The 17,006-nt window shown below is 44.4% G+C and overlaps 1 protein-coding gene across 1 annotated transcript in view; it reads right to left on the reverse strand.

The window, feature by feature from the left end:
• The window catches only part of ADAMTS9 (ADAM metallopeptidase with thrombospondin type 1 motif 9), a 934,075-nt gene that overhangs the window by 402,082 nt on the left and 514,987 nt on the right, over positions 1-17,006 (reverse strand). Inside the window, 2 exon segments of the mRNA XM_078661546.1 lie at positions 15,548-15,637; positions 16,264-16,383. Coding sequence (XP_078517672.1) covers positions 15,548-15,637; positions 16,264-16,383 — 210 coding nt within the window.

A 17,006-nucleotide genomic window follows, 5' to 3' on the forward strand; every position in this document is an offset into this window, starting at 1 on the left:
TTTAACCGCATAGGTAAGGAAATTGATAAGAATCTTCCTAGGTTTGGCCTGCTGGGATTTAATAGAAAAGGGTCTCTGTGGATCCTCTGGATATCCTTCTCCAAAAAGCCCACCGACTCCTCGAGATTCAAAGAATCCTTAAGCAATGCAACTACAAAGGTCTTAATGTCCGCCCCTTCCTTGCCCTCTGGAATCTTCAAAAGACGAAGATTGTTTCTACGCGAGTTATTTTCGAGTGTCTCCATTCTTTCCCGAAGGGCGTCTCCATCTCTACGTAAAGTTTGAATTTTTACCTCTGTGGACCCCAGATTCGCCTTGAACTCCTCGACCAAACACTCCAAGGATTCAGTCCTTGAATTTAGTAGGTCGACTTTTTTTTTCCAGAGTGTCACATGCTGCTCTGATCTCGGACTGATTATCTGCTCACTGCGAAACCTTGTTTTATGTCATCTGTTAGAGAAGCAAAGAGAGCCTCTATCAAGCTCCCAACTAAACTCTCTGCCTCCCCCTCTTTCCGTCTGACCCTGTTGCTTAGCCTGCTGCTCCGGGGGTACTCCAAAGCCCTCCAGAGAATTTGGCCCTGAGAGTAGAACTGGGAATGGCGTAGGAACTTCAAGTAATGGATTTAGTGCTGGAGTCTGTAGATATAGGCTTATGCATATTACTGGCGGTTTCAGAGGGACCTTTAGGATCCATAGAGGCAATGTTTTTAACAGGAATATTAGAGCCGTGCGGTCCAGTAGGTGCCTCTTGATTTAAGATATTCAAAATCTGGGGCTGGACCCTGAAGAATGAGAGTAGGGAGGGAGTAACTAACAGAATTAATTTTTGAATGCCCTTTAGTAGAGCCCTTACTCCTGACTCCCTTTATGCTCCTCCCCTTCACTTGGTAGCTCTGAAAGGCAATATTGTGACCCGAGAGTTTCTTCCTGCTGTTGGTCCCCTTCTATCTCCTTTACTGGTGTTGTGGCTATCACAACTTTAGGGGTACACTGCTCCTCAACCTCCTCCTCTAAACAACCTGCCTGTACAACTTGTCCGGGAGTGTTCTTTACCCGCTTCCCCTTCCTCTTGCCACCCTTTTTGCTCATGCTAGTGTTTATTGTGGGGGGGGGGGGGGGCTGGCTCTGTCACCTGCTCCTGAACAGCTGTGCAAGACCCCTCTTGTAGAGAGGAAAGCTCGCTCTTACCACCTCCACCGTCACCGTTGCCGCCGCTAACCAACTCGCTAGCATTAATATGCTCCTTCTCTTCGGTGCTGCCTATCTTTCTGCTGGCCCCTCGTGGAAAAAAACGCTGATGCCACCTCCGGTGCTTGTTCTGACGCTGCCGCAATTCACCCGGAGGAGACCGCGGGTTGCCGCTCTGCAACCGCGTCGCAACTCCAGGGCGGCTCCGGACCAGCGCGGCAGAAGTGAGAGACGCGAGGAACCCGAGGGCTCCTCAATAACTCCGAGACACATCCAGCGAGACTCCAGCAGTTTCAGCGAGGGAAAAGGAGGTGAAGAAGTTTTTATTTCCCAGGCTCAGCAGGCTCAGCACATATCAAAGAGCTTTCAGCCGGGAGAGGGAGAGCGCTTGCCTAGGACGAGCGCTACAGCTCAACTAGCGGGCGCCATGTTTCCCTGGTGAAGCTGATAAATACTTCCATCCCACTGGTGTTTGACAAGAATCAGATTGAGAATGCCAACGAGAACTAAACTCTTACATTTGGAAGTATAGAACAACTAGGTTGGCATGGAAGAAGCTTAGGCGGAAGAGGGAAAAAGGTGGATTGGCGATGCCCGATTTGCAATATTATGCTTGGGCATTCCAGCTCTCACACTCAAGAATGCTGTTGAAAATGCCCACTAGTACACCGGGAGGTGAGTTGTTTCGGGTTATGTTAAGGGGAGCAGGGTTACCAGGGGAAGGTTTTATGTTTAAGTTTGGGGACCAAAAATGTTTTAAAAAAGTTAAATTAAAAGTTCTGCAGTCGATAGCTAGAATCTGGTCAATAATAATAAGAAAAGTGGGGCTCAGTTACTTTTCAAAATGTGCACCACTGTGGGATTCCCCAGGTACACCCGCATGCTTCCAGGATACCTTGATTAGACCGGTGAGAGATTCTGGGATTTCAATGTGGGGAGATCTGATGGAAGGGGGTTCTCTACTTTCCTGGGAAGATCTATGGGGTAGAGTGGGGACCGGTCTCTCCAGGTTTAAGTACATCCAGATGAAAAGTAGGCCCAGGCCCAGGCTAGGCAGAATATTTTTTTGGGGAAGGCCAGTAAACTGGAAGAACAGCTAGTGGTGAGGCCGGTGGGTAGAAAAGAGGTCTCAGTGTGGTATTGGGCAATTGAGGAGGAAGTGGATGGCGTTTTTAAACTCGCCAATGAGTTATGGGGAGAGCAGATGGATGTACAGTGTGATCTGGTTTGGGTGGACTCATTCAGTACTTTGCACAGAATAGTTCAACCTGCTTGGCTGAAGCGTAACCATCTCTACACGGCCCATAGAGCGTACCTTTCCCCGCTTAAGTTATCGAAATTTCAGTCGGGGGAAAGTTGGTAACAAATGTGGTCTGCCTGAAGCATCTGATGTGCACATATTTAATGACTGTCCCTCCATTCGCCCTTTTTGGGATAATGTGAAGAAGACTTTGGAGTCTATTTTGAAGGTTTCCTTTAATATTAGTCTGCCTCTAATCATCTTCGGCCTTAATGACAACATCACGAGCCCTGCCAGATCTCTACTTTTCTACGCAATCCTCATGGCTAGGAGACAACTCTGTAAGCATTGAGTAGACTCAGTTGCACCAACCCACTCAGAATGGCTGACCTCGCTATACGAAGTATCCAAGGTGGGCATGGCTAGATCCTGTAGTAACAATAAGATCGCGTTTTGGGATTTATTGTTACAGTGGAAATAGAATGTATGTTTTTTTTTTTCCCCGGGTCCTATGATTATGCCTCTCTTACTCCTTGGACTACTGTTATTGGTTCCCCAGGCCATCGATATGGTCCGTCAGGTCTGTAAAGACCGAGGTGGAGTAAAAAACCTATCCTCTCCCCTTGATATTTTTCCCCTTTTAAACGTGCCCTGTCTGAGTTAACAAATCTACAAAGACCCCTGAACTTGTTCAGTAAGGATACAAATGGTGGTTGGTATCTTCTCAAGAGGGTTAACGGCAAATGAGGACAAAAAAATATATATTTTAAAATAAAAACAAACTAGCTCAGCATTCTAAACTTTACACTTCTTGCATATTTTTTCTACATCAATTGCGTTCTGAGATTCGGTTTCTGGTGCATGCATGTTCATTCTTAAATAATGTATGAAGAAAACGGTCAAGAGCTGAATCAGTGACATCTTCCTTTATCAATGGGACTGCTAAAGAGAAGGGTGACCCGTTCCAGTAGCCACAGTGCCATCCAGTGCTTGAATAACAATTGGACAAATGACGCCACCTAGAATGAGCCCTCAAACGCAAAGATGACATCCCAAAGGAAATAAAACCTTCCAAGAGGAGATGGAAAGGTGACCAGAGAAGGAATGAGGCTGGGAAGGAGAAACAGGAAACTGATAGCAAGGCAGCAGGACAAGGAGAAAAGGAAATTCATATAGTGAAGAAGACGTCAAACTTTGGAAGAGTCTGTGATGCCCAGATCAATGTTGGTTTCAAACTTCAGAGAATAAGCTACCTCAAGATTCTTCCTGGAGGCTCTTTTGAACTGAAAAGGCAGCATAAGAAAGGGTGTCTATTTCACCATCTTGTACAGGGCAGTAGAAAAGGTGAGCTCCACCTCTGCTTCTTGTGGGACTGAGGCAGAGAGGGAAAGCAACATGGTGGAGCACCATCAGGATTCCAGGTAAGTCTCCCCTGAATGCCAAGCATTAATGATCAGTTTAGAAACTGCAAAGCGGCTCCTTTTTGAGGAGGCAACAAGGCACACCGAAACAAGGCTCTCCCCGCAGACTCAGATTGCATCCAGTCAGACCATGGAGACCTGCTACCCAGCCACGAGAGGAGATGATCAGCGCCGTGGAACTCAGCTGAGTCGGAATAGCAAATACCTATCATACAAATTGAGGTGGGGGTAGCATTTACGACAGAACTAACAAGCATTTGCAATTCAATAGGTCTTGCATTTAAGCGAGTTTAAGCTATCAGCATTGTGAATGACGATGCCTTTTATTTATGTTTTAAAAACAAACATAAATAAAAGGCATTGTGGTTTACAATACCAATAGCTCAAAACCGCGAAAAATGCGAGACATATTGCATGGCAAATGCTTGTTCTTCAGTGTAAAAACCCCACAGGAAAGGCCGATCTCTGTATTTATTTTTTAGATTATTTTCTGAGATCCTCTCAAGTGAATCTTTTTGGCCCTATTGTTTGAAATGTATGATCTAATATGAAACCCCTAATCCAAATTTTTATAAAAAAAAAAAGGAATGGGGGAGATCCCCCCCACCAAACCATCAACAAGAAGTTCAGGCTTGCTTACTCGCTCGTTCAAACCCGTTCGCGTTGTGCTTTAAAGTAAGGGTTATATTATTTCCTTGGCTACGGTACTTTCTTGCGCATGGTGCTGCACATTATCCAGTGAAAGGAATCGTGTTTAAACCGTGCTTTAGCATAATTAATTGTTTGTACTATATGATAGAGTAACATTTCAGGCATAACGGTTTGTACTATGCGTGAGCGTAACACTTCCGCGGGTGCCTCAAAATAATTTTAAATTTTAAGTAATGCTGTCATTGGATATCTCATTGACGAATTATAGTGAATCAAATACGGGCCCCATTCTGGTCCGCTCGAGGTATAGGCAGCATTTCCAGAGTGCTTGAGCAAATCAGATGTTTGTAGTACAAGCAACCCATGTTTGTGATTGGTGGGTAGGGCTATGCAGTAAAAACTATACAAGCATTGGTCCTTTAAAATGTGTTCTACTATCTGTCATCGTAACAATTTGTCGGGTGCCTGGGAGTTACTTTACACTGAGAGGAGCGATGCTATTCAGCGCTTTCTTTTTAAATACTTTGAAATATGGACCGGCTTTTGGTCCGCTTACTGTGCAGGAAGCAGTTCCGGAGTACTCGGGCAAACTGGATGCTGGTGCAAGAAGCAAACCGTGTTTGTGATTAGAGGATTTTATGATCCAATAGAAAGTGTGAAAACATTCGACTTTTGCAAAGTGTATCTGATGGGAATGAAAAAAATTAATGCACTTGTTTAACGGCGCAATGTAAAGCCCAAAAAATAACAAAAATAAAGGAATAATAAAAAGTGACAAAGTAAAAAAACACAGTGCAATGTGAAGCCCGGCAAATGATAAAAAGAAATACCACTTACCATTTTGTATGTGATCCTAAGAAAATGAAATTGCGGGATGTGGCTTCAGAATGCAGTGAGAGGTTCTCGAGCTCACCGAAGTGCCATCACATCAGGGACGTGCATTGTGTGGACAGAAACAGACCACAAGGAGAAGGACCGAGACAAAGCGTGGCGCCCGTGCACATATACGCCAAGGGCAAGGCTGCCATGGTAATACAAACGTAATAACGACGAAAATGCCCGTGCATATTAAACATATATGTGCATGGCAGCCCATGAAGCGGGCCCCATGGCGATAAAAAAAACCAAAGTAGTCCCTACACAAAACAGATACAGTCCTACAGCGCAAATAAACTGTAGTTGGTCGGTGCTGCCTGCGATGAAAAGGAAGTGATGTCTCAACCGCCAGCCAATTAGGAACCAGAAAAAACGGACGAATGTCGGAGAGACCCAATCGCAAGCAGCAGGCAAAATTACTCTCTGTATATGAATTACATGCTTTCACTATGCATAACACTATTGCTTGTGTTCTAAATAAAAGTGACGAGATTTCAGTAGACTTGTGAGTCTTTTCACCTTATTTTTGATTGTTTAAAAACTAAACCAGGTTTATATAAGATTTTATTCAAGATTTAATATGTATATTTTGAAAAAAGATGTTGAAAAGTAATAAAGATTATTCAGTCATGAGGGTTATAAACAGTTGGAATAATATGTTAAAGGTTTAGCATACTCTGCTTGTTGCTTCAATTTGCTAATATTGTATATCTTTTACTTAGGAATTTAAAACAGGTTTAAGTAGTTTGTCAGAAAACGCGAAAGACAAATTACATTTTCTTTCAAACACATTTGCTAGAAGATTACAAATTGTTACACACCAGCAGGGTTTTACATTTTGAGGTAATTTGGATAAAATGCAAACTGTTCTACAAACATTGTAAATAATTTGAATTAATTAGACTAAATTATATTCGAACAATCTGATAAATTATATGGTCTTTCAGTGGTCTGTGAAATGGTTTGGAGGCACGTTTCTACCAGTTGCGGCTGGCACGACTCACGTGTGGGGGCGTGGGGTCGCGCAGGGAGGGGGTTTTAATAAAAACCAAAAATGTAATTAAAAAAGTAAAGATAATTTAACTTACCTGGCCAGTTCCCAGGTTCTGCGTCTTCTCTGCTCTCTAGGAACAGGACGAGAAGCAGGCAGCCAGGCTCCCCACCCTCACCTAAGCCAATCGCAATGCTGCTCAAGCAGCGTTGTGATTGGTTGGAACGCCGACCAGCCAGGGATTAATGGGGAGGCCATTTTCTCCATGAGAAAAAGCAGAGTACGTATGACTGGTTTGAGCAGCACCAAGAAGCCAACCAAACAGTCTTTGCGCACTCGGGAGTAGGCAGGCACAGCACTCCTCCCCTTCTCTCAAAGCAGCCCTAAGCAACCAAACATAAAATGGTAATAATGAAAAGTCATTTCCATTTTATGTTTCTGCTTCTTGCACTGCGAGAAACAGTAGGGTGACGCTCCTCGGCCCTAGTGGAGGAGCCGCCCCTGGGGCTCTCTACTCCAGAAAGTTTTCTCCCTATGAAGAACTGAAGAACCACCCCATTGACCAAGTACATACAGTAGAATTAATTTTAATGAGCCGGTATTCTCACCATCACTACTGTCATTGGCCTACAGTGCCCCTTAGCTGCATAGGCAAATTATAGAAATGCAAATAAAATAAATAACAATCTCATGACATTATGTAAACATTTTAGAAAAGTTACATTCACCAATTCCATTTCTGCACTTTGAAAAAAAAATACGCATTTAAACATTTTATATTTGCTGTTTATGGCAAACTGCTCAATGTTTTAAAAGTTTCACTAGCATATTGAACCCCTTGCACCCAAAACATCTCTCTTCAAAAGAAACAATACAAGCCCTTTTTGATCTTCATTGCATATATGCTCCTTTTCTTTTGCTATTCAATAACAAACCCACGCATTGGGAGTTTGAAAAACCAAAAACTTTGCTGAATTAACACACACATTGTTTTAGAAACTGTAATTAAACATGCACAAGAACGTGGCATCAAATCGATTATGTATTTCTGGAAATGGCTGTAAACACCTGGGTTCTAGTAATCAGTTTCAATAGCTTCCTCCCATTTTTCTTCACCTTGTCAGACAGCTCTGGCAGAAAATTAGGTTGCTTACCTCTGGTAATGCTCTTTCTCATTAATACTACATTTTCTGCAGAGTTCTCACCTTATAAACAGCAACAGGCATCAAACAGGATCTGGAAACCTTTCTCCTGGCAGTAGCTCTACAGGGCTGCCATGTGTCACCACGTGACTCCAGTCACGGTGCTGCAGTAACAACTTACTTATTGCAACACCTGGCCCACCGGTGCTAGTTTCTTCATGTTGTGTGCTCCCAACCAAGGCTTGTGGAGACGAACTTAAACAAACTTAATGATGGTATAACATAATGGATGGCAGTGAAGATTCTGCAGGAAGAAACAGCATCCACCAGAGAGAGCACTACCCAAGATAAGCAACTTATTCTTTTGTTGCATACTTATTATTGCAGTTATTCCACTTTATGAATGAGTTGCAAAGTACTACCCACTGGAAAGTGTAACTGAATACAGCCATTATTTCATGCCTGAGTAGCCAATCAATAAAACTTACCAGAAGTGTGCAACAAGGAGCAAGTAGCCAGTGGCAAATATTAGTCACAGGGACACTCATTACCAGAGCTGCTGAAGCCACTAATGGAATGTTCCCGAATTCCTGCACACAGACCTTTTTCTACCAAGACTTAGAAGATCACGAAGTAAAGAGTAGTCTCATGGTCCAATCAAGGTTCTCTATGTACTGTTGACTTAGGGCATCTCCCCTCACTTTCAATACACCCGACGGTTGTGCAGCCACTAGAAGAAGTACTGGCTTCATGAACTGCTGCTACAAATGTAAAGGTACAAAGAACAAGCTCCTCAACCACACTTCCTCTAGCCTGTTGTGGTAGAACTGGCACTGGAGTCCAAAACATTGGGTTCATCTCCCACATGCCCAAGATTCACTGAAGAGAATAACAAAACCTTCCTGCAGGTCAGACTCAGGTGCACATCAATGAAGACCAGATGATGATTCAAATTGAGGGAGGATTTCTGCAGATTGATGGAAAATCCCAAGTACTAAAGCAAGGCCGGGCTACATGTTAAGTGGTCTGAAACCAACCGGGGAACGTTGGCTGTGCAAGTTATCAAAGTATGGAAATAGGTGAACTCCTGACACTCTGAGAGATAGGTAGACACTACTGAGAGCACCTTGGTGAAATCCGATGAATCAGTCAGAAGGGTTAAGCGCACCACTACTAACTGATAATGCTGTGACCTTAATGTGAATCAGAGGTAACACCCATGGGCTGGAAGGACTTGGATAGGAAAATAGGTGTTCTGGAGGACACCATCCACTCGTATCTGCTGAAGGCTAAGAGGATCTTACTAAAACAAAAGTGGACTTAGACATGAAAGTTCAGTAACCAAAGGTACAGAAAAGATTTGATGGTCCCATCCTTCTTAGGAACTAGCAAGCACAGGGAGTAAAATCACCTACCCCTCTACTCCAACATTAACCCTATTATTTTTCTTTTTTCAACAAGGCCAAGAGTTCCACATCCAAAATAAAAGAATGGGCTGGGGAATATTCAGGGCAGAGAGGGGATGTTGTGGAGAAGTGGTAACAAAGGGGAGTGCATAATCTTTGGGACCAACCGAGGCACTCAGAATTCCCTGGTGGTCAGGAACTCTTTTAAGGAGTAGTTTGCTTTTTCTATAAAGAGCTTCTTCCCATCAAAGGACTTCCCCATTAAATCAGCCAGGACATCCCAGGAAAATTCTGTAGTCTGCATCCAGACATGCCTGTGTAAGGTTCCTGCTATCAAAACAGAATGTGCCAAGGAACTTGCAAAATCCAGACAATGTTTGATATCAAACAGCCAAAGCCAAGTTCAGAGAATGGAACCTTTACTGTGTCATGGCGACTAATGAGAGATAGTTTGGTAACTTCCCACAACCTCTGGATATACTTCACATACATAGTATGTGGCAATAGCTGTGCGTAGGGCAAGAGTAAAGGCAGAAGGAAAGGTGGTGGATTCAATTTTACTGAGGACTTGACAAAAATCTTGAATTGGGCAGTGCATGCAATCTTTTTAAAGACTGTCTAGCATGAGGATGATTTGACCCAAGCACTGCATTACCAACTTCTCATTGAAGGGAAGAAGAGGCAAAGAAGACAGGTGCAGAATTTCTGTCTGACATTTGGATTTTGGCTCAGCAGTTGGAATGGGCAATTTAAGCACCTTCATTTCTTTACATACAATGGCTGTGAATAAAGACAATCTTCTTATGTGAGGGCCAGGAGGATAGGGATTACGCCCCTCCAGAGATTTATCAAGCTAATTAGCATTCTAAAGATCTAGAAAAAGCCCTGCATCTGTAGCTAGACAGATTGCAAAACATCAGCATCATATAGGGAAATCTTCTTCTTAAGGCACTGGAACTCCACATTTTGCATATCCAACGTGCCTGATTACAAGCCACATAGTACTTCCATGCGGGGAGGACCCCTTGGCAAGTGGTAGACAATGTTGGCCCACAATGGAAGTACTTACCTCCTCGTTAGCCACTCTTACAATGTCCTCTGTTTTGCAGGGCTGAGGTGGAGTTTAAGGGTCTGCAAGAAAGGTGCTGGTGAAGATGTTGAATGTGATGGCTTTTATAGGTGAAATGGGTGTTTGGTGGATGAATATAGCTTCCTAAGAGGCGGCACAGAAGCTGGGGAAAAGGTGTGGATTTGGGAATGTGCTGGGTCCACAGGGCATGGTCTGCCTTAGAAGTTGAAAGAGTCCAGAGGGAGGAGCTATAGCCCAGAAAAAGTCCAGGTTACCTTGCTGAAAAACTTCACATTAAATGGATCAGCTGAAAGGGCAGGCACTGGCTTCTAAAGGAAGAAGCTCAGGAGGTCAGTGTCATAGAAGAACGTAGTCCACTCTCCAAGCAGTCCTGAAATATGTATGTCTCCTAGACGAGGAAGAAGAAAATATGCTATTCCTACTGTGTTTTTATGAAAGGTCACCTTGGAGGACTTCCTATCAGGAGATTTTGGTGGGGGTTGCCGTTTGAGGGTCTCTATCCTCAGAATGCTTTACAGAGAAACACACATAACCTGAGGTGGGCCCCTGACTATTTGTGAATGAAACCATTGAGGACGACGACGCAGCCCCCGCCCACAACACTACTAACATAGCTCAGCGCCGGATCTACACGCACCTCACCTCTTCCCCCAGCACCCTAAACAATCGCCCACCTGCTGTTTCCGCCCCACTCTCCCCAAGCGCAGTCACCAATCTATCCCCTTCATACACTAGCCGCCCCTCTAACATCACCCCCACCTCGACCCCCACTCATACCTCCCCCATCCCTCTCTCCCCTGACATAACAACCCCCACCCACAACACCTCCTACCTAGATCAGCGCCAGAACAGCACGCACAATGACAAATCCTACCCTTTGTTCCCCCCCATTCTCAATCCCCATGTGAGCACACCCCCTCCCATACCTCCTCGATACTCCCACATCCTAGACTCCCCCACGCCCCCTTCCCCCCACGCTACACCCCCCATGAACGCTTCTGAACACGCCACCGTCCTGGGTTTATCTCCCCCCCCTCCCACTCCCCCCAAAGGCAGATCCATCTCCCTCCCCAGCTCCCTCCCCACCTTCACTCACGACACCCCCACCCTCGCATCGAGTCCCACAGAACATACCGCCTTTCTTACCTTAACATCCCCCTCTCTCTCTCCTCCTACTCTCAGCCCCCACTACCTTCCTGCCACCCCCACTGTCTTCAGCCTTCACTCTCTCTTTAACTCACCTGCACCGTCTCCCACTGACGACACCACATATGTCTCCCACTTCCCACCTACTCCACCCACACCCCTCGTCCACAAATATGCCCACACTTCGAATACCATCCCACTCATCACCGCAGAACCTTTCAACAACGCCAGCATATCCCCCCCTTCGATACCCTGCCCGCTTTCCAGCTCACTACTCAACCATTCACCAATGGCTCTCACCACCAACGCCATCTCCAATCCTCCTCTTGACCTGACCTTATCTACCCTCCAACAAGTCAAAGAGGATCTCCTACAAGTCAAAAAGGATGTCCACGACATCAAAGACCTCCTCCTCTCACAGCCCAGCCTACCTCCCACCATCCCACTACCCTACAAACGACGCACCCTCCCTACTAACCCTCGCCTCAAACGATCCCCGAGATGGCCGACTATCCCCGTTCGCAATAACTCCCACCGCCCCCGCCGTGTCCTCAACTCACTGTCTGACCGCGACCTATTCTCTCTCCTACGCTCCTATGGCCCAGGTCCTGAAAAACACATATCCAACGCACACATCCCCATACCCACAACTCACTCAAACCCTCTGAGGCTCCCAACCCATAGCAACAGAGGTTCCATCCCTAGCAACCTCAGAAAAATCCCCCTCTCTCTAGAAGGCTCGACCACCCTTCTCACTCCCAAACTCAAATGCATCCTACTCAACTGCAGATCGGCCCAGAGACACTCCTCCGACATCGCTGATCTCGTCTCAGCAATGGAACTGGACTTAGCGATTCTGACTGAAACGTGGCTTACTGAAGCCTCTACCCCGATAATGGACATATTAGTCCCCCCCAATTATCACATCATTAGACTGGACAGGCCTGTCAAGACGGGTGGGGGAATTGCATGCATTTTTAGGAGCAACCTCTCCGTCACTAAAGCCGCCTCCCCCTCCCTTACCTCCTGTGAACTCCTCTGCCTCGATATCACCAGCGAGGGCAAACAAGTTTGTGCTTTACATCTCATCTATCACCCGCCTGGCGACAACCTCATATTCGCCCAACAACTCATGGACACGATCACCTCCAATGCCGGTCGGCAGATCACCCAAATCTACTTGGGTGACTTTAACCTCCACTGGAATGATCAGAAAGACACAGAGGTGAACAGTTTCAAAACTTTCCTTAAAGCGCTTGACCTCACCCAAATATGTGATAGACCAACACACAACAAAGGCGCGATACTCGATCTCATCTTCACCAAGGAGGACTCCACCAAACTGGAGGCGATCCAACCCTGTGATTGGTCAGATCACCACATTATCACCTTCTCTATTAACGAAAAAGTTAAACCTAACCCGGTTCAACCCACCAAATCCAAAATCTGGAAAAGGGACACGAAGAGTCTTAACCCCACTACACTGCCTCCCCACCTCGGCAGTCTCCTCCTTCCCCCTCCAGGTGTCTCGGATGCCCAATCACTGACCGACCACTACCTTGACTCTATGAAATTAATAGTCAATGAAGTCGCTCCACTGCAATTGAAGAGAGTCTCCAACAAAATTTCTAACCCCTGGTACGATGGCAGACTCAATGACGACAAGCGCACTATGCGAATGGCAGAGCGTACTTGGAGATCTGACCCCTCATCACTGCATCTAAAAACGCTTAAAAAGAAGAGAAATGACTACTTTAGGAAAATAAAGCGCACAAAGTCGGACTTCTTTAGCCGTCTACTGGACCAAGCAAAAAACAGGCCAAGAAAACTGTTCGAACTAATCAAGACTCAAACAAAGTCACAACCCTTACAATCAAACAAAGCAACAAGCGACACCCCACACTGTGAAGCCTTCTCTTCTTTCTTTAAGCAAAAGACCGACAACATAAGAAATGACCTCGTCATGGATTTAAGCCGATTCCCCAATCACACCAGAACGTCTAACATTCAACCTAAAAACAATGCATCATGGCTGCACTTCGACAGCTACACGGAAGAAGCTATACACAAACTACTCTGCACTCTGAAGCCCTCTAATCACCTCACAGACCCCCTACCTGCTAATGCAGTAAAAGACTTCACCCCCTTGCTCCTCCCTCTTTGGACCAAAATCATCAACAGCTCCCTTCAACAAGGACTCATCCCAGACTCCCTCAAGGTGGGGCAAGTCACACCTATACTCAAGAAACCCACAGCTGACCCGTCTGACCTGAACAACTACCGGCCTATCACCAATATCCCCACCCTGGCCAAACTGCTGGAGAAATGTGTCCAACTCCAAATAACAAAACACATTGACCAATTTGACCTCCTCAACACTCACCAATCAGGCTTCCGAGCGAAACATAGCACGGAAACAGCTATGACACACATAATTGATGACGCCCTCCAAATCCTTGACCGCAATGATTCCTGCCTCCTCATCCTTCTTGACCTATCGTCAGCTTTTGACACGGTCAAGCATGAGAACTTATTGGAGCTGCTAAGCACTAGAATGGGTCTTTCGGGAACTGTTCTCAAATGGTTTTCTTCTTTCCTTCATAACCGGTCGCAGAAGTTCAAGATCGACAATGTGCTATCTAAACCAGTGCCTGCAGATCTAGGTGTCCCACAAGGATCCTCCCTCTCCCCCACACTGTTCAACCTCGTCATGGAACCACTCGCCACCTTGCTCCAAGCATCCAATGTTCAATTCCATATGTACGCCGATGACACACAACTCTACCTAAAGCTACAATCCCCGGAAGATATCAAACTACTGAATTCCACACTTAGCAACACTCAATCCTGGTTGGCCGTTAATCACCTCAAACTAAATGCGCTGAAAACTGAGTTCCTACTCATCTCACCCCCGGCGAAAACTTCCACCACCCAAACGTGGCTCAATAACCTAACAGCACTCAATGTCCAACCTACTATCGTGGACTCAGCGAAATCCCTACGCATCACAGTTGACGCCAAGCTCAACATGCAACAACACGTTAGCAAAGCCACAAAAGGGGCTAATTTCCAAATCAACACACTGAGGAAACTCAAACCCTTCCTCCCTGCCAAAGACTTCCAAACTGCTGTACAAGCTTTAGTCATCCCTCGCATAGACTACGGAATTGTGGCCCTCAGCGGTCTCCCGCTATCCACAACAGCACCCCTAAGAGCCTCCCTGAACGCTGCCGCGAGACTCATTACTGGCTCAAGAAAACATTTGCATATTTCCCCAGACTTAAAATCTCTAAAATGGCTGCCTTTTGAAGCCAGAATACAGCTACAAATTGCAATAATGACCCACTCGGCCGTGCACCACAAAGCACCCAACTACCTCGCGCAAAAGCTGTCTATTTCAGGAGGGTCGAGATCCAATCGTAGTACAAAAAATCTACTTCTGAAACCTAGTAGATTCCGGAAAGAAAAAACATACAAGCGCTCCTTCTCAGGAATGGCACCCAGGATTTGGAATGCGCTCCCTCCGGAAACCAGGCTTATCTCCTCCACTGCACTCTTCAAGAAAGAGGTGAAAAGAATCCTTCTGGCCAAGATCTCCTGAACCTTACAGAGACTGGATCTGAGTCTCTGCATCGCGCTGTATCACTGATCACCTTGCCCTTTGGCGCTATCCTCCTACCTAGGGGGTCACTACTACGCTATTCTCTTTCTAACGACCAATATATGCTACGCTTTGTTGTATTTATATTACTTGTTTACCTGACTGTATTTTGATATGTTTCTGTACATTATTGTTAGCTTCTATGTTTAGTGATTACTATATTGCTCCCATTATATTGTTCATTCCTGTTGCCCTTGCCCCTGTCTCTGTGAAGCGCTCTGATATCTGTAAGGATCTTGTTCGCGCTATATAAAACTTTGAATAAATAAATAAATAAATAAAATAAGTCATGAAAAATGCAGAACATTTTAGTAATGAAAAGAAAGAGGTAAGTAAGATGGATGGGGGGAGAGAAGGAGGGAAAGGGGGAAAAAGGGGAAAACACTGTAAGAGGAAAGTACAGGGAAGAAAAAGCAAGTAACAGAGGAATAATGTAAGTAAAGATTAAGCAGTAAGGAAAACTCTGAGCCATTGAGGTGCTGGTTCAAAAGAATAGTTTTCTTTTTTCCCAAGGTACCTGCATTATTTAAAGATCACAGTCATCTTTGCTGCAATGTCTTCTGACTCAACACTGATTTGTTACCTGTGACAAAGATGAACTTCAGCTGCATTCAGTAACAGTCAAAAGCAATTTGACTACCACCCCTGTAGTATAGGAGAAATGTGTGGAAATAACATGTGCTACAAAATAATATATACACATTCAGTGCATATAAATATCAAAAACACTTACTGGAGTCCAGGACCCATATCTCCATTGTGTCCTACTGTGGAAAAGTCGTTTTGTTTCTGGGACACCGGGACATGGTGCTATTTCACAGTCCTAGCAAAGATTAAGATTTTTGTTTAAAAAAAAAAAAAATAGAAACTGCATTTTAAGACAAATTGGATACATCTAAAATATTACCCTTTATACATAGTATTACATATGCTAAAGTGCAGCCCCGAAATTGTGCAAACACAAGGAGATGATGGACGGAGTGCTGAAACTTTCTGGGTTGAATCCATCATCGTTCTGTACCTCACTTCGCCACCCAAGTTCAGCCCCAGCTATATGTTACCCCAAAACTAGCCCCAGGATCCTTGTTTACGGTTCAGTGAAGACCTGGCTTGGCAGTTCAGGCTGGACTGTTCCCATGCGGCACATAGTCCAGACTGATTTTCATATGGCTGAGTCTGAACTGAGGTGGTGAATTGAGCTAGAACGATGATGGATTTAACCTAGACCTATGACTAGGGATGAGTGTCTGAAAAATTTCAGCGCTCCGTCCATCATTTCCTTTTGTTTGCCCCGAAAATGTGACAGTTCGAGTCTACCCCATAACTCTATACATTTCCAAAAACACTGAGGGTTAAAATATACACACATTAGACAGTTGTGCTTCCATTTCCATTAACATAAATTAGAAGGAATCCCATATTATAAAGAACAAGTATATCAAATTTCACCTGAGTGTCTGTGGGTCTAGTAGCAGCATTGCATTCATTGTCATCTTCCACTGTTCTGTAGGCTCCTGCAACACATTTCACAGCTCGCATTTTGTATCCTTTTCCACATGTTGCAGTACACTATGAAAAAAGTTAATTGGTACCATGAAAAATACATGATAAAATACATTTCACTGTTTGCTATGGTGATGAAAGATCTCTATTAAGCATTTTCCCATTTTACTTTATTTTGTATTTATGTATTTGTTCTGTATTGTACTGGGCTGCAACAGCATTGAAAATATCTAAAATTGTAAATGTATAATAATTTATAATTTAAAATGTATGAAGAGCATGGCTACTCCACTATAGTGTTCCAGTGCTAAAGTATTCACATGTAGCAAGAAAAGGAGAACCTAAGCTGATAAAGGTTTTACTTTAGGTCCAAAAGCCTGGTTTTTAACTTCTTCCCGAAAAAAACTTCAGATGTAATTAACCAATAGGATTATATGATTGTTTATGCTATAGAACATACATTTAAGTTGGGCATGTCACAGAAATGTAACAGTATTGTTTAAAGAAGTTGATACTAAATGCACGGATGATGAATATAATACATGTAGGCTAGTAAATAATATTCAAATCAATTTAAAAGTATGGTAGAGAATTGCAAGGATTCTGTAATGCTCATATGAATTCTAACTGAGCACATGTTATGAGTGACCTGAATCCAACTCATGCTTTTATACTTCCACACACATTGG

The sequence above is a fragment of the Lissotriton helveticus genome, chromosome 9 (genome assembly GCF_964261635.1).
Source record: "Lissotriton helveticus chromosome 9, aLisHel1.1, whole genome shotgun sequence".
Lineage (NCBI taxonomy): Eukaryota > Metazoa > Chordata > Amphibia > Caudata > Salamandridae > Lissotriton > Lissotriton helveticus.